The 18490-nt window shown below is 43.9% G+C and overlaps 1 protein-coding gene and 1 non-coding gene across 4 annotated transcripts in view; both read left to right on the top strand.

The window, feature by feature from the left end:
* TAF4 (TATA-box binding protein associated factor 4) overlaps window positions 1-15263 on the top strand; it is a 94434-nt gene extending 79171 nt beyond the window's left edge. For 2 of the 3 annotated variants that reach the window (XM_054982024.1, XM_054982023.1), the window contains exons 14-16: window positions 1628-1684; window positions 1832-1951; window positions 13582-15263. In XM_054982024.1, coding sequence (XP_054837999.1) covers window positions 1628-1684; window positions 1832-1951; window positions 13582-13749 — 345 coding nt within the window. In that variant the 3' untranslated portion in view covers window positions 13750-15263. Of the gene's footprint in view, window positions 1-1627; window positions 1685-1831; window positions 1952-13581 lie in introns of those variants that run through there. The other variant, XR_008597134.1, reaches the window with a different exon arrangement.
* Window positions 9918-9989, top strand: TRNAA-CGC (transfer RNA alanine (anticodon CGC)). Its single transcript has one exon. It is a non-coding gene; the product is annotated as a tRNA-Ala (tRNA).
* Window positions 15264-18490: the final 3227 nt, after the last annotated feature.

Genomic DNA, 18490 nt, shown 5'->3' with positions numbered 1-18490 from the left:
CTGATAGAATGGCAAAGTATCGCATTCGATGTCAAAAGAGAGACACTTTTGTTCTTTGGGCCGTGGAGTTAAACAGAAAGCTCCGTTTTCTAACCCTGGAATACCACACGGGTGCTGCGCTTTTGCATCCCACACATTGTCCATGACCAAAAATGGGCAGCATGGTGGGCTCTATACACACTCTTCCCCTCACTAGCTAGAAACCACTCTCAAACCTGTAGGACTTTGGAGAATGGGCTTCAGCCCAGCATGGGGAACTGTCTTCCAGCAAAACAACAGGGAAACCATTGCTGTGCCTGGAAGCCCTTGCACGTGTGGTGGGCGGATCCCAGCCTATAACTGCAACCCTGTATAACAGCATTCAGCCTGCTGTTTTCAACATTTATTTATTTATTTAATTTTATTCGATTTATATTCCGCCCTCCCCGCATCAGAGCAGATTACAACCATATACAATTATTAAAACACATTAAATAATTAATACCAATTAAAATCATAAAACAATTCAGATTTACAGTTAAAACACACACACACACATTCATAACAGCACAGCAGCCAGCCAGCCAACCGACCTTCACCTATCAGACGCGCAGAGGCCCAATTTTGATCGGAATTATATTGCTGGGGGGGGGGGGAAGCAGTAAGCATCCCCCAGTGCTGTTTCCGATACTTGCAGTGACATTGTGGAATTGTTGTTGCTGCCTTTTGGAGCTGGCATGTAGGTCCAGAATCCTGATGCTTGCCCTAGCAGGACAAATTGTAGCTCAACAGAGACATTGCAGGTCAGGGAAAATGTGTGTGTGTGTGTATGGGGGAGAGGTTTAAACCCCTACCCGGATGCTAAAAGTGCTTGTCTGAAGCAAACTGAGGCGTGCACGTTCCATCCTGCAACAAACCAATTTAAAACTGCAGATTTTCCATTATATAAATAAGTTGGCCCAGAATGGAATCAGCCAGGCTTGTTGGATTCCTCTCTTTGCAGAGGGGAAGGATTCCCTTTGTTGTATTTAATGGACCTGAAGCAGCCTAAGCACCTGAATAGTGTCATAGTCTGGTTGAAGAAGAGAGTATTCATTTAGACCATTTTATTTTTTTACATAGAACTAGACCAGGATTTGGCATACTTGGAAGAAAACTAGCTGTGTGTGTGAAGTGTTGGGGTGTGTGGATTTTGTTACATATGTTTTTCCTTCTCTCCCCAATCCTATACTGTGATTGATGCCCTCAACCTAGGCTTTGGGCAGGTGATCTATACTCTGGCAATGGCTTCTTGCTCTGTTTGTAGCTTATTCTAGTGAAATGGGTTGTGGTGTTAATATTCTTTTATTCTCTGAGTTGTTTTGAGTGGTATTTGTTTTTTTAATGCTGCATGCAGGTATTTTATGGGTTTTATTTGATTATAGGTGACAGTGGAGAACAAGGCCCTGATAATTTTAATGAATATTTTTTAAAAAATTAATTTTCAAGGATAAAAATATATGTGTGAATATAAAAATATCGATCAAGTACAGAATATAATTAAAGGGTAAATAAACACAGCCAAGACGTTTTTGAGGATGTTTCTGTTGTCTTACCCATTTTTTTGTTCTTTTCTCCCCTCCTTCTCTCAAACACTTAACCAACACAGTCTCGATCTAGACAAGAAGATCCAGAACAGCTTAGGTTGAAACAAAAGGCCAAGGAGGTATGTTTTCAGAATCCTTCTATCCTCATCCAGTGCTATATTTACAATACCATTTTCTGCTATATAAAATTTGCACTCCAAAAAAAGCACAAGTAACACACACACACACGAAGATTGTAACTTTCTGTTTTTCACACACACACACAGATGCAGCAACAAGAACTAGCACAGATGAGACAGAGGGAAGCCAACCAAACTGCTTTGGCGGCAATCGGCCCCAGAAAGAAGAGGAAAGTTGACTCTCCAGGTGCTGGACCAGGGACGGAGGTACGAAACCTGTGACTCCTTTTGCATAAAACACACTTGTGCATCCTAAGATGTACAGGTACAATTTTTTAAATGAATTTAAAAGGGGAGGTATACTTCGCTGCTGCCCCCTGAAAAGGTTTATTTCTAGAGTGGGCAAGAATAAGCAATGACCCACCTGTAGTGGATCCCTTTCACTAGGTTTCCATATGAGACATGGAGCTGTTTCTCCAGTCAAGCTACCCAGTTGGCTGCTTGGAGCAGCGCAACAGGGAGGACGCTTATACACCTCAGGGGCTCAGCTCACTTCTGGCCATCGGAGGCAGGGTTTAACGATGGCCGTCACCTCTTGGATCTGTTCCACCACCACCAGTAGCCTGTGCCGAACCTGCGTGTCATAGTGACAGCAGCCTGACTGGGGTCTTGCTTGTGGCTGTGTAGATGGGGGGTAATGGGTGCAGGGCTGGGCCATCCATTAGACCCGCCTAGGTGATCGCCTAGGGTGCCACAGGTGGAGGGGCACCAAGTAGTCCTGTCACTGTCCTGCATGTTTTCCTAGGGGACGGGGGCTGGCAGTGACTCCCCAGAGTGCAGAAAGGGGGCAGGATACCTGCCCAAGCCTAGAGTGTCAAAAATCCTTGGGCTGGCCCTGAGCAGATGCGCCTTGCCTTGGTTGACAAAGTATCTGGAACCAATCCTTGGTGTGCATCCAAACTATAAGGCGAGACAAGAGTACACCAAGATGCAGCAGGCACCGCCTTGATGGGCTCCTGCTTTGGGTTCATAGGCACCTTCAGAGAACTCCATACAAAAAACACCTGTGTCCAGTACAGTTTTTAAAAAAATCACTGATCTGAACACACACTTTTGTTTTGTTGTGTCCTCTCCTATCATGGTCAGTGATTGCTTTCTTTCAGGACTGCTTGTCTGAGCCAGAGTTTGCCAGGGTTTAGTTCCAGTACCCCTTTCAGTTCCTGGGCTCGCAACTGCAATGTGAGCAGTAGTGATAAATGGATACTGTCTCACGGCAGAGTAGGCAGAGTAGCAGCCTTCTCACACCTAGGCTGTAGATTGGGAAAGTATCGCTCGCTCTGAGTTTAAGAGTCCCACCACTTCTCATCTTAGAACTTAGGGGAGATCCCTAAGTGGTTGAATTTTTGCCATTTAATGAATATGAAATTTTAGTTGCTCCAACAAGCATGGAGATTCATTGCTGTCTCGTGCCAGGAGGTTAAGGATAGTGCAGTGCAGAACTGGACCAGGCGAAAGATCCAGAGATCAACGCGGGTTATGTAGCACACTTGTTGGTAGCACCCCCCCCCCATATCTTTTCCCATGTTTTGACCTGCAAGCTTATTGGAGAATAAAATGGGGCTGGATTAAGTAAGAGGGTTGGGGACTTTTTTGCTGATGATATCCATGAGCCCTATTCCTCTCTTTCCTCTGGCGTCTTTCATGCACAACAAGCCACTCCTATTTTTCCTTTACTCCTTTCCAGTCACCGCAGTGGGGGCATGGACATGAAATCTTAAGACGGTGCCCTCTTCCACTCCTGATGTTTCTTCCAGCTGTTCCAGTATAGGAAATACCCGGTGCAGCTGGGAAGAGGACCACGGCTATTGGGGTGGATCGGACCATCCTCCAACTAGCCTTCCTCTAGCCTAAAGGAATTTTTCTCCAACTTAAGGGGCTCTTCCTCCAGCGGAAGCGCCACTTAATTTGGAGGAAGTCTCCTTAAATCAGAGAATGGCTTCAAACTCCAGCCAGAGGGGAAAGTGGGGTAAAAATACTGTAATAACTAGCTAAACAAATTTTGCTCAGTGGGGTGATAAGGTAAGAGCAGGATCCACCCTATTGCATTTGTGTTCCAGAAGAGACCCTCGTGGTGGGCTGCAGGGAGAAGCCTATGAGGCTGAGGCGCAAATATCAGCCACGTGTGGTAGGCTTCCTCACATTGTATCTGTACCCTTCAGGATAGCTAATCCTAGCCTGTGTTTAAGAGCCAAGGGCTGGTTGTGGCCATGGTTATTGTGAAAGGACAGGATTGTGTCTGGTGCTTTCTTGCAAAGAGACAGCCATCACTGTGAAGCTTAACATAAACCCAGTAGCAAATTTTGTAGAGCTCAGGCCCCAATTCAGCAAGAGCTGCCTGTGCCCAGAAACAAGTTTTAGGGCTCTAGTTTAACTGGAGAACTTACTCAGCCTGTTGCAGCCAATGATGGGGGCAGAGTGACTTGTTGCATTGCTAGCAGTGTGTGTCACACAACGGCCCAGCGTTCTTGTCGTTAGTTTGGTGCACAGTACCAGAAATTTTACCCGTGACACTCCTTTTGAAATGAGCAGGGACTATGCCAAGAGCCTGTCGGAATCCATTCTGAACAGAAGTTCATCGAGATGGCTTTAAGTACATCGGACGTTTTCTTGCTTTTAACTGCATGCCTTAAGTTTTAACTAGTACAAGATTTGAAGGAACTTAACTTTTAAGATAATCTGAATGTGATCGCTCTGATAACTTTAAGATGTACCGGAGTAAAAAGTGCTTTTTTCCGTCTGTGTTCCATTAGTGGTGCTGACCTGGCAAGCTTTGAATTTAATTTTTTTTTAAAGTTAAAACAGGAAACGAGAGCTTTCTTTCTTATGTGTGTGTGCATTGATATAAAACTTCTGGAAAGCATGATAACAGGTTAGTTCTGTTAAGCTTAGGTTTGGGCCTTCTGATCAGCAGCTTCAGAGATTGAAAATCTCTCATAATTTGGAATGAGATACTTGCCTGCTTATTTTGTAGGTTGCTTTGCGGTGTGGAAGCAGACCAGTGTGCTGTGTTCAAAGTTCACCTGCTTCAAGTCCCGAGCATCATTTTCTTGTGCCTGGTCCACATTTTTAACATCCCCCTTCCCATCCTTATCTCATATAGCACAGATACAATCTCATGACTTTGGGGGAAATTCTCTTGTATTTCTGAAATGACATCATTGGATTGTTTCCAGCTGCTTCCCCTGCCCCCCACCCCCCACCCCCCGTCGTTCCATCCTGCCTGCTTCTACATATTTAGCTTTTAAAGAACGGCTTTTGTTTTGATGCAGATATTTATGATATTAGAAATGCAGAGAGAGAACACTCTGAGAGGCTGTAATGGCTGCACCAGCGTCAGAAATTCAGCAGATGGAGCTTTATTGTCCTGCACCTGTTGAATTCTTGCCTGTTGAAAACAAAGCCTCTGATCGGAACATTAGTTGATGTTCCTGCCGTGAAATGGGCTAGTTCTTAATTGCCCAGGTTTGGAGCATTGATGTTCGCTGTGTCCGTTTTCTTTGACATAAGTATGTTAAAAGAATGGTAAATGTGCATACTGTTACTGGCAAACACAATTACTTGAAAGGGTGTTCCATTAAAATCAATAGGACCTGTCCATTGGGTGAGCAAGTGTGGAGGTGAAAACTTTAATTTACTGTTATATGTATATATATTGGGCTCTCTGCAAATATAAGATACAATAAAATTAATAAAATGTTAAGTAAAATGTAATCGATTGCAAAACAGATCCATGATTTAAACAATAAGATTGGCCTTGCACATGGTGAAGTTAAAAACAACTTAGCTGCAAGTTTTTTTCCAAGTCAGTAATGTCTGATGAACCCTTGAGGTATGTGTGCCTCATCTGCTTCCACTCCCATTGACACAGAGCTGGAGTGAGATGCTGCCTTTAATTACCGGGATTACTTAACCCATTCTCAGTAATACGAAAGAATGAAAGGAAGACGCATCACCCTTCCCTTAAAGAAGGGATTGGGAGGCAAGGCACCGTCTCCGTCCTCTGCTTTGCTTTTCCTAAATGCCCACTCTCTGCTTAGTGGAGCAAAGAGGTCTTTCTTTAGTGAATCTGTTTTCTGTCTGACCTTACAACTAAGGTTGTCCATCTGGCTTCTGAATAATGATGGAATTCTGTGGCCAGACACCCTGTGTTGATAACTGGCTGCTGTGTGCATGCCGGAGAAGGCATTTTCTTTTCTTCTGGTACATTATAATTACATTATGAGGCCCAGATGTCATCATTTTCCCTCTCTAAGCATGGTTCAGTGGCTGGGAAGTGAACTTGCGAACACCGAGTTGCAGCGTACTTATCTCAGTACTATGCGGGCAGTTAAGAACTCCTGCCTAATTTGTGTGTGTGTGCGTGCCTGTGGATTTAGCTAAACATTCACTTTAATGTATAGAATCGGCTTTATGTTCCCTGGGAGGTCTTGTTTGCACTTCGGCAAGCTCTGATTAATTTAGTTATCTTAGATTAATCAGTTGCTGGATAGCCAAATCAACTGCTGGCTTCCTGAATTGAAGCTTTTGTTTGCTTAATTAAGAACCAGCTGCTTTGGATCTAATTGACTCACAGCTGTGCATCTTCTGTTGCAGTTGACATTTTTAAACTGAGCTCCCCTCCTTTCTCTTTGTGTACGTGCATTTTTTGCCACAGAAGGCCTTTAACTAAGTGGTTTGTTGGATCAGGTTGGTACACTGTTGTCCAAGGAACGCTGAATTGTTAATTATACGTACAATCACCTTTTAAGCAAAAGAGTTCCGTATCTGTTTTGTGATTAGGTATGAGATTGAGTGCTTACAAGAGAGCCAAGAAACACACCATTGCTTCAGTGCTGTTTCACAATTAACTTGAGAGCATAATATTCAGTATTAAAGAGAACACTAACCTCCCAGTCCTATTTTGGTAAATTAATGCTTGCTGTCGTTGTGTACATTTTTAGCTTCTTGGGCGTATTGAGGGCATTTAAGAATATATTGTGAAAAGACCTCTTGAGTTATTAGAGGTCCCCACAATAGACCCTACCTACTGCCATAACCTTGGCATCCATTTGGCCCTGGGGGTGACTGAAAAGGACTAAACGCTGTTCCACTCTGTCTCCTTCCTACTGCAAGCAGTTTTCTCCAGGCCAGTTTGGCCAAGATCCTGGAGGTTTTTTGCCATCTTCTGAGCATGGAACAGGGGTCATTGGGCGGGGGGGAGGGAGTAGTTGTGAATTTCCTGCACTGTGCAGGAGGTTGGAGTAGATGACCCTGGAGGTCGCTTCCCACCCTATGATTCTTCTCCTTCAACCCATTCTTCAGCACCACGAGGCAAAGACTGCAACAAGAGGTTGCTCCTCCATAGTTTCTGCTTACAGCAGAGTATGTTGCTCTTGAGACATCTCCCTGTCTGGGTAGGCTTTTTGTATGGACCCTAGATTTGTCTGCAGGCTTCCACGTCTTTGTATATTTCCCAAATAAATGTCACGTTTCTCGGACTTTAAAAACTCAGTTCTGCCCTCTTGAAAACATGCCGCCTTTTAGGTCCCGCACAGCAGCATTCACCTCTCCAGCAAGTGCGCTTGCAGTGATCCTCTTGTGCAGTAGTGTGCTTGCAATAAGTTGGCGTGTTCAAGAAGCTCTTGGTGGAGTATAGTTCCATCACCAGCATTAGAAGAATAGAAAAGAACATCTGATCCAGTTCTGATACCACAGAAAGGAGAAAAGGCCTTAACATGATCTAAAATCTTTGGCAATCCTGCACGCTCTTTTTAAATTTTTTTATTTGTTGCTTTCTTCAAGACATTCTGGCACATGCCACGTTCACGGTCAAGTACCAAGGTCAAAATCCCACTAAGAATTGCATATGGCACAAATGCATATGGCAAATTTTACATTAATTGCTGCAGAACCCCTCCCCTCCCAATTATGCCTTTCATCTCATTAGAGGAAGTTATTCTTTTTAATCTCAAGATTTGTGTGAAAACATCTCTCTTACCTGCTCACCTACAAGTGTTTCGAAGCCACATGGTAGCTTTGATCCGGGGGTCTGTAATTAATTGCTATTCCGCCCAAATGGCTGAGAGGTTGCTCTGATAATTCATCTTGAAAATGGCTTTCCTTTGTGAAATAGACTGCATTCAATTGTATTCACACACAGGATTTGATCATGCCACCATTTGCTACATAAAGCAGTGTTTTTGGAAGCCACATTCCTGAACCAGAAAGTCAAGTGAGGAGGAAGGCAAGGGCTATGTAGGGAAGCGAGGAGCAGTCAAACCAAGGAAGCTGGAGGTGGAGTGTGTGGTCTTGCATGCATTATGGAGCTTAGCCAGTGAGGATGGCTGAAGGTCTAAGCCTTTAACCTCACAAATAGTTGAGAAGGAAGTGGAAAGGAACCCAAGCGCCTGGGGTGTTGAATGAGCGGACGGACCTCTGTTAGTCCACAGCAGTTTATAAAGAAAGGAAGGGAGGGAGGAATAATGGGGGGTAGGGAGTGTAGGGTGCACCCCAGTGCAATAAAAAGGCCCCTCTTGCTCCCAAAAGGTGACCCTGCTAAAGCCAAGTATCAAAGCTTTGATGCTCAACTTTCCCAGCTGTATCTTTGCTGCACACCAGTGAACAGCAGGAGTGGCACCTTAGAGATCAACAAGATTTTCAGAGTGTAAACTTTTGAAAGTCAGAGCTCCCTTCCTCAAACACGAGTGTCAAATTCCACATAAGGGTCGCGGAGCCTGGTGGAAGTGCACCCTCCAGGTTGGCCCCTTTGTCCAGGTGTTGGCCGCATGGCAAGCCTCAGAATGGGGGAGGAGGGGGGTTTACAGCACCCTTGCTCCCTTTCTTCCCCCACAGCTGTGGCCAGCTGCTCTTACACGCTCTCTCTTTCCTTGTCTGCACCAGCTAAGCTGGCTCTCCCGTGGCCTGGCTGGTGCAGCAACCAAGCCCCTGTGCCATCCCGGCAGCAGGCCTGTCAGAGGAGGATGCTGTGCCCAGCAGGTCATCCCTGGCTGCGCTGCTGTGGCTTGGTGCGGCCAGCGGGCTCCTGGCCACTGCTGTGCTGGCCAGGTGCTCCTGAGCGGCATTGCTCTGGCTCATCGGGGTTGGGAGGCCATCGACCACTGCTGCATTGGCCAGACTGCTTTGCAGTGTCTGGAGGCAACCATGGCTCCGCCCATCACTCTTGGCTGATGCAACAGCTTCGCTTGCCTCCTTGGTGGGTCTGCTCCTTCCTGCCTCTCCCTTCCCCATTAGCCCAGGCAAGTCCAGGGGAAAGGGGTCTTGCATCCCTGGACAATGAGATCCCTGATAAAGACACAGAGATCTCCATTCCTACTTGTGTCTGGAGAAGTGAGCTCTGACTCTCAAAAACTTACACTCTGAAAATCTTAGTGGTCTCTAAGGTGCCACTGAATGAAAATCCAGCTGTTCTACTGCAGATCAACTCAGCTACCCACCTAACCTGCACACCAATGAGAAATCTTCCAAAGCTAGGAATATTCCCAAGTCCATCTGTGCTACCTGCTGGTTATAACTCATTACAGCCTCTTCACATATTTTGCCAGGGAGTGGGAAAGTAGTGTGGACCTTGGTTCATCTGTTCTGACACAATAATTTACTCTTGTTCGGTGATAATTTTTGTTGCTTTTACATACAATTGGTAGTTTTCTTCCACTTCCTTTGCATATAAAAGGGAATGTCCTTCTTCGACATTTAACTTGGACTTTTCTTGGTTTTAGTGCAGGTCTTTTTTAACCCTGCGATTGCAGACCTGTCACTTTTTAAAATTTTTTGATCCTGCCCAAGTATTACTTTGACAAATTCAAGCTTAGCCATCAGTGCTCCTAGTTCAGGGCAGGCACATCTGCTTGTGTGTGTGTTATGTGCCATCAAATCGCTTCTTTCTTATGGTGACCCTATGAATTAACAACCTCTAAAACATCCTATTAGTAACAAAACCTATTATTAGCAGGTTTTGCAGGCTTAAAGCTGTGGCTTCCTTGCATCTCTCATTTATTTAGCTCTTCGGAAAATTAAAGTCCATTATGAGAGCAGAGGGATATTCTTCTTGGTCTGCATGACCTGAGAATGCGTGTGTGTGTGTGTGGTTGTGCACATCACATGTTAGAACACCCCCCCCCCCACCACACACACCTCAAAGATGTCCTGCATATGCAAAGTTAGGTGATCATGGGGAGGGGGTGCAGCTCAGTGGAAGAGCCTCTGCTTCGCACGCAGAAAGTCCCGGGTTCAATCCCCGGCATCTCCAGTTGAAAGGACCGGATAGTAGGTAATGTGAAGGACCTCCAAGATTCTGGAGAGTGGCTGCCAGTCTAAGAAATAATGCTGACTTTGATGGACTAAGGGTCTGATTCAGTATAAGGCAGCTTCATGTGTGTTTATGTATGTGGGAGTCAAACCCCCGCCCCCCGAGAATTTTTAAGGGGAGGGAAATTCTGACATGCAACCCCGTACCTGCTTTCTGAAGTGTTATGGTTTCAGGAGAACTGCGCTGCGTTTCATTAGTGTTTGGATTGGCTCAATGAGTGGGATCCAATAAACCACAAATAAACCACTGAATGGATATTTCCCTTTCCTCTCCCATTCCCTTAAAGCCGCCTATGCTCCCATAGTGAGGGTCAGCGGACCCCCCCCCCCCCCCAGAACAGAGTGGGATGCAGTGGGAAGATAACACAAAAACTGGGCTTGAGTGTGGATCCATCTATCCATCCATCCATCCATCCATCCATCCATCCATCCATCCATCCATCCATCCATCCATCAATCATCTAGTCATTTATAGTCTGCCTTTTTCACTGAGCCTCAAGGCGGATTACACAGTATGAGGTTAGTACAGTCAATATCATGAGCAATTCCATAAACAATGCTATTGGGTAAATAGATGCACATTTACAAAGACATCGTATTAGCAGGAATCCAGTAACAGCATAATGATGAAGTCTGGGATTTTGTACCAAGTACAATCTGTTTATTACATTGATACCCTGTGCTTAGGAATCCTTGGTGATGCCAGAACGCTGTCCTTTTCTTTTGGCATTCCTGAGCCTTTATCTGAAGAGGATGTTGGGCTGCACTCTTTATTTGTGTGTTTTTGGAGTTAAGTTCCATTAAAGTCAGTGGGACTGACGTCCAAGTAAACGTGCATGGGATCTGGCTGGGTTTTTTTCTCTGCTGCTTTTAGGTTTCCTCATCTTGCTTTCCCCACAGTCCAGCACTCTCATACTGTTTTTCCCCTTACCTGGATATACTCATAGACAGGCTTTGATTGCATAATAATGTTGGGGAATATTCTCACCATTAGAAAGGAAAAAAATGGCAGAAATCATATGTAAATTCCTGTATTACCACTAGACATAAGACATTGTTATTTTTATCTCACATTACTAGGAATGTGGAATTCCAGTGTCCTGTTCAAAGAGCATCTTGTGTTGCATGAATATACAAAAAGGACAAAACCTTTTGCCAATAAAGGCAGCTACTATTCAGGGCCTTGATTTCACTACAGAAACCTGTGGCTGAGGCAAAGATTCCAGAAAAGTAACAATATCGATATCAAAAAAAAGCACACAAAGCTTTGGGGCACCTTAAAGATTAATATGTTTTTATTCTAGCATAAGAGTTTGTGGATCAGATCTCTCTTCATCTAAAAAAAATGTTGGTTATTGAAATGCCACAGGAATTCTGTTTTGTTGTTGTTGAGATACCGAATACCAGCTTAATTTTAGTCAACAGCAGGTATAATAATGCACTAATTAATTCTTTAATAGAATACCAGTAGCCCAAAGACAGTAATTGTTCTTCTTTTATGTCAGTACATTTAATTATTCCAAGCCTAACATGTACCGTTAACTACTTTGGAATTGTTTTGGTGTATCCAATGTCACTCCAGGTGCAAGGGGGAAGCAGACACAGGCACTCACTATTGCCCTGTCTTGGGGTCCAGAATCTTCCAAAGATCTTACAATTAAATGTCTTTTTAATACTCTCAGGTGGGTAGCTGTGTTGGTCTGTAGTAGAAGAGCAAGATTCTGGTCCAGCAGCACCTTAAAGTGCTACTGGAGCAGGTGCTACTGGAATCTTGGCTCTTTTAATACTCATTACACACAAACCTAAATCGTCTTGATTTTCATCCATATTATCATGACCTTTCAGTATATGCGTGGCGGGATTAGATCATTCGGAACACAGGAGGATCATTGCTGAGATTCCTCTTGTCGTCTTACTTTGGCTCAAAGTCCCTGCCCGGGTGGTTCGGAGTACTTGTCTGAGCGAGGACATGCACGCTGCTCTCTCCTCCGGCTTCTGGATGACAAATGGATTCTGCTTGTGTAACTTACGCTACTGCAACGAAAAATAGTTGCTAGCGGGCCAGTATTTCATCTGCTGTTGATTTTTTCCTTTTTACCGAGGGGAATTGGGAACTATAGGAAACCTGGGCGTTACCTGAAGGTTCCAAGTCTGCAGTGTGTCTTTAAAGTTTCCTTTAGTTTCTCCCTGGAAATTACAGCAACCACAATGCTGTGAGTAGCGGCAGGCAAAAGAGGCCAAGTTAATCTTCATCATCAGCAGCAATAACTGCGCTTCTATACGGCTCTTCTAGAGAGATTAGTGCCCTACTCAGAGCAGTGAACAAAGTCAGTGTTGTTATCCCTGCAATACAGCTGGGGAGCTGGGGCTGAGAGGAGTGGCTGACCCAAGGCCACTTGTCCCATGAGTGTGTCCTTATGCAGCAGCTTAACTAACATTTGCTGCTCCATCTTGGTAAGGCACTGGTGTAGCACCGTAACTGCTTATTAGTCAGTGCATGACGTGATAGAGTTCTTTCCAGCCTCGGGTATGACAGTTCATCGGCCTGTGACCCTAATAGTGAAGCGTTGCGTTTTGATGTAAGATTTCTAAGCCAGAATCCCTATTTGAGTCAGGAAGCTTTCAGCAAGTCATTTGTGAGAGCTGCAAGTGAAGCTGAATTTGAGGAGCGTGACTTTCCCACCTTTATGTCTTGCAGTTGGGGGTTGGGGGGGTGGGGGGGTTGCCTCCTTGAAAAGTGGAGGAGGCAAAATGGAGATACATGATCGGAGGGGGTAAATGGCAGAAAACCGTCCCCCCACCCATGAGAGAAATGCCTTTCCATTATCAGAAACAGTGACTCTCTGTACATGAATGTCCACCTATGACAGCGGCTTACTTGTGCAAGCCGTGAACACACGGTCGTGCTGCAGGGTAGCAGCACACACATTTTAGTGTCACCATGCTACTAGGAATAGTCGGAAGTGGTTGTTCGCAGGCGTACGCGAAGCACGCGGTGCCTGGAATTTTGCGTGTGCCATTGCCCCTCCGGCAGCTGCCTCCGCTTGTGGCCCTAGGCAGCTTGCCATTGGCACAGCGAAAAGCTGCCATGCTTGGAAGCGTCACGTGGAGAGGCTCGGGCTCTGATCGTCTCATAGAGCTGATCATCTCATGTCTCTCTTGCGCTGAGAGAGCGCAATAGAAATGATAAATAATCTGAACATACTTACTTTTAGGAGATTTCAGACAGTGAGGGTTCCTGATGGAGCTGTGCTTTCGAAAGAAAAGGATAGAGGAACCACTCTAAGCTTGAGCCGCCTGGTTGTGGCAGATGCTGTCAGAAGCCTCGGCGGAATCACTTCTTTTGGAGGGGATTCGGTGGCACAAGAAAAATCTAGGGGGTGTCTGTCGCTTTACTCAGCTCTACTGCTAGCTTACCCTGGTGTCCGGTCATTCTGTTCCCACATGTTCATCCTGTACCTCTCAAGTTGTTGTTGCTGCTGAGGATTGTTTCTGAAGTCTTTAAAAAACTGACTCTCTCTTTCCATTTCCAGGGATCCAGTGCGAGCGTGGCAGTCCCAGGAGGCTCGGGAGTGGGAACGACCAGGCAGTTTACACGGCAAAGGATAACGCGGGTGAACCTCAGGGACCTCATATTTTGTTTAGAAAACGAGCGAGAGACAAGCCATTCACTATTGCTATACAAAGCATTCCTTAAGTAAAAGTGGAGAAGATCAAGGTATTTTTGACTGAGAAGACACCTGGGGACACTTTTTTTTATATATATTTGCAGATGACGCCTTTTTGTAACGAGCGTATGGGATATTGTTTGGAAACAACAACAACAACCCCATCAACAACCATCCTGAGACAACCACCTCTTTACAAGGAATCGTTTTCTATTCCCATTTATTATAAACTCTTTGGTGTAAGAGCAATCCCTTTCTTTGACAGCGAGGAGACATGTAAAGGCCTGAGGAGACGATAGGAAGACGATTTAAAGTTTAACTCATCTCTTTGATTGAGTGGCCTTCTTGCCAAACAAGCCATATTATAGAGACTGACGGAACCGTTTAGCAAATAACCAGCTTCTCTGTGTCAGATCCTGTAGCAATTTCAACTTTAATTGTGCATTTTAGTTCTGTTTTCCTTAACTAAATTCAATTATATAGGTATATGTCTACAGCAGATGACCTCATTTTATTTTAGCTTCTAAAAGAAGTCAGTTAGCAAAGCAAACTGATTTTAATAAATATTTATCTCCCTCTCCCCTCAAATTGTTCAAATTCTAGATTACACTTAATTTTAAGCGTGAACCTCGATTTTTAAAGATCTCGTTATTATTGCTTATTAGAGGCGCCCCACCTGAATGCCCGCAAACGAGGGTTACTTCTGAATGTTTTATCAGCATCTGTAAAAATTTAAAAAGAAAAAAAAGAAATGCATTTTATTTGCTATAGTTTGTAAAGCTGTAAAGTTTAAAAAAAAAGGAAAAAGGAAAAAAAAAGAAAAACCTTTTCAGCATAAATATATTTTACTTGCACTGTGTTTTTTAGCAAAAGTGAAAGCTTAGATTAAATAAAAAATCAAAGTTGAGAGGAATCATCAAAAAAAGACAGTTTCTCAGTGTGAAAATCAAGTGTTGAAAAATGGTTGGTGTATTTTGTCAGTAATTGTACATAATTTTTGGCACATAACATTAAAAAATGGCTATGTAAACTATAATTATTTTGCTAAAAGACTGTATGCAAGCTATGGGCTTACTTTAAAGATGTCCAGAGCAAAAGTCCCTTCTTTGTACCTATTTTTTTATTACAAATATACTAATTGGTTCTTTATATTTTCAGAGGTTATTGTATTAAATTGTCTATTGATAGTACTTTTATGACTGTAAATATGTCGGCTTTCTTTGTGTGGACTCTCATCTTAGAATTTAAGGGCAGGAGCTACCTGGAATGTTTCTTGTTTAATTCCTATTGAATGGAGGTCTGCATGGACTGGTGGCATTCCTTTTGATGGGGCTTGTCTAAGAAACGTTCTCAAGGTGGATTGCACCTTAACTTTCTTTGTGTGCAAACTGAATGCTGATCAGTATTTTTATCAACACCCAACAAACTGTTACACCTTTTTATTTTGTCTCTTAGGGGGAAAAAATCCTGTCTTTCCATTTTTTTTTCATGTAAATTTTGCACAGTTCCTTGTTCATATGTAAATATTTTACTTTCAAAAATGAAGTTTTTAATTGCTATTGTTTTATATAGGATTGAAAGAAAATTAACTCCTTTATTAAAAACAAATTTATCTGTATCTGTGTATGTATTTTTGCTTTATAAAAATATTTCCTTCTCTGGATAGAATTTTTTTTCTTTTGCACAAACTACCTCAACAGTAAAACTCCTAGAAAAACCTCTCTTGGTTTTAAAACTGTGCTGAGACAAAACTGTTAGCCAGGGTGTGCTTTGTTCCTAAAAGGAAATATAAATTCAAATTAATGCATTAAGGAAGTCAGCATCAGGACTTAGAATAAATTACCCTAGTTAAGTAAAACTGCATATATTTACTTTGCCTAATTAATTCTGCATTTTAAGATTCAGATTTCTAAAGAGTGTGATATATTTAACAATAAAGGTTGTGCAAAAACAAAACATAAGGGGGCAAAAAGGTGCAGAATGCAAGCTGCAGTAAAGGGAAACTAACAGAGAAATCCTAAGCAGAGTTACTCCAGTTTAAGCCCATTGAAATCACAGTGGACTTAGACTGGAGTAACGCTGCGTAGGATTTCAATGATCAAAGGAGCTGCAATCTTTTGCCAATGAGGAAAGACTAAAATGTTTGGGGCTTCTCCATTTAGAAAAAGACAACTTAAGAAATAGAGGCAAGGGATGTACTACAGGTCTGTAAAACTTGCACGGGAGGGAAAAGTGGATAGAGAACTAGGCAGGTTGGGTTAAAGAAGGTGAGCAGTAATTTTCGGCGAGGGCTGGCGGTGGGGGGGGGGGAGAAAGCACGCATTAAGTTTGCAGGGTTTGCCGCAATAACGCATTGGTATGTATATACCCATGCAGTTCCAAAGAGGGGTCAGCTATTTCTGCCGATTCCCACTCTGGATCTTCTGAGAGTTTGTTCTTGGAGATAATTAGATCCTTGGAAAGGGCAGAGGAGACAATGCATTGCAATAAACAGAGAAGTAGGAAGTCTCACTCCGCAAAGACCCCAGGTGGCTAGGTACACCCCATTTAATATTCAAAACTCTCCCTTTCCCCCCCTCAGTCGGCAGTTCAAAGTGCCTTACAGAAACGCTAAAACCAGATCAAAAGAGAACACTAAATATAGAACAAAAATCCCAGTTTGGTGTAGTGGTTAAGAGCATGGGACTGTAATCTGGAGAGCTGGGTTTGATTCCCCACTCCTCCACTTGAAGCCAGCTGGGTGACCTTGAGTCAGTCACAGCTCTTTCAGAGCTCTCTCAGCCCCACCCACCTCACAGGGTGTTTTGTTGTGAGGATAATAATGACATACTTTGTAAACCATTCTGAGTGGGCATTAAGTTGTCCTGAAGGGCAGTATATAAATCGAATGTTGTTGTTATTACAATATTTTGTCAAATCGCCAGCTGTGATGTAAATTGTATTTTTAGTGATTTGTTTGGATTTCAGAGACAATTAGTAGATACATTCATGGAATTTATGAGGGCTGACTAGAACTTCACCTTCAGAGGCAGTGTGCTAAGGAATACCAGTTGGGGCACTGGCAAAGCCAGAGGGAGGGCTTTTGTCTCATTTCCCTGCTTGTGGACTTCCTAGGAATAACTGGTAAGAAACAGGCTGCTGGGAGACGTGGCCTGATCCAACAGGTAAGCTTCTGTGTTCTTATGAGAACAGGTATGATAATCGGAGGTAGGATTTATTTAGGGTTGCCTGCTGCCTGAGGGAAAAATGCTGCCCCTTTAATAGAAAGTTAACAGGATGTTATTTACCAGGTGATATTCCATACTGTGGAAACTTCAGCTGCCCATTTTCCCCACTTCAAGAAACTATTAAAGAGACATCATGCTTTCCCCCCCAGCCCTGTTGGCAACCCTACTTATACTGAGACAATCAGTTTGCTGAGTTCGCGATTGCCAACTTCTGCCTCGCATTGCCTTTTCATGGGCTTGGGCAAAAAAAGTCCTCTTCAGCACTTTACCTGAGGTAACTCCTCAGGTAAACGTATCTCAGAATGGCAAGAATTGAACCTGGGACCTTTTGTATGGGCTTTAAAGCTGAGTCTATGGCCTTGTGCATGGGACCAAAGCCCACCAGCCTCTCATGCCTCACAGAGGTAGCTTGGCTGTGGGACCGGGAGGTGCTTTAACCTGGAAAAGGTGGTCAAAAGAGGAGCCCTTTTGGGTGGCCCGTTTAGTCAAACATCCCGTTTCACAGGGTAGCCAATTGGTTGCCAGAGGAAGGGTCAACAAACAATATAGAAGCTAAGTCCTCCCCATAAAGTTACCTCCTAGATGTAGTATTCAGAGGCCCACTGCCTTTAAACGGAGAGATTCCTTTTACTTACGTGGTTAGTAGCCATTGATGGACCTCTCCTCCATGGACCTGCCAGTCAAGAATGCTCCCTCTGGCCTTGGACAGCCTTTGCACACTCAGATTGGCAGCACTCTTATGGCAATTGGCTCTCGGCTGGCCTTAAGGGACCCAGGCAAGTGCTACCCTATGAAAAGAGAGGAAGCCAGGCTGTTTTTAGTCCAGAGAAGACCTTGCATTGCCCCACCTCCCTCCCTCCAATAATAGATTGGACTAGTTAGCTCAAATCTGACTTACTACTTTCTCTGCTAGCTGGTTCAGCTTTTGAGGTTAAGGTCTTGAGAGGGGCCCTGACCTGGATAGCCCAGGTGAGCCTGATCTCATTAGATCTCGGCAGCTAATCAAAGTGGGTCTTGGTTAGTCATTGGATGGGAGACCTCCAACTAAGACCAGGGTTGCAGAGGCAGGCAATGGCAAACCACCTCTGTTAGTCTCTTACCATGAAAACTCAACAGGGGTCGCTGTAAATTGGCTAGGATTTGATGGCACTCTCCACTGCTTTGAGAGGGGCCTCGTATTTGTAAAAGTTGCATAGAAGTGAGAATTTTACCAGGGGGTGGATTTTCTTACCACAACGTCAGGAAAAGCTGCACAGGGCAGGATTTCTCATTCTAGGAAACAAATAGATATTAACCCTTTGGTTTGGGCTGTGCACATTTGCCCTCTGGTTCATGGGCTTTTTGGCTTCCTGGAGGGTCACTTTTTATTTTCTAGCCACCACCCCTTCTTTATGGCAGAAAGAAATAAAATTGGTGGAAATGTTTCAACCAATTTGATTATTTGAGGCTGCTGGTTTTAAGGTCACCCAAGCAGCACAAAGAAAAACAACAGAGGCGGCAAAGCAACCTTCTCCCCCCAGGCTTCAATCCAACAGCTTCAGTCATCT

This window comes from Eublepharis macularius, chromosome 5, assembly GCF_028583425.1.
Source record: "Eublepharis macularius isolate TG4126 chromosome 5, MPM_Emac_v1.0, whole genome shotgun sequence".
Classification (NCBI taxonomy): Eukaryota; Metazoa; Chordata; class Lepidosauria; order Squamata; family Eublepharidae; genus Eublepharis; species Eublepharis macularius.
Note: the sequence above shows the minus strand (reverse complement) of the source record. Positions and strands in the feature narration are given on the sequence as shown.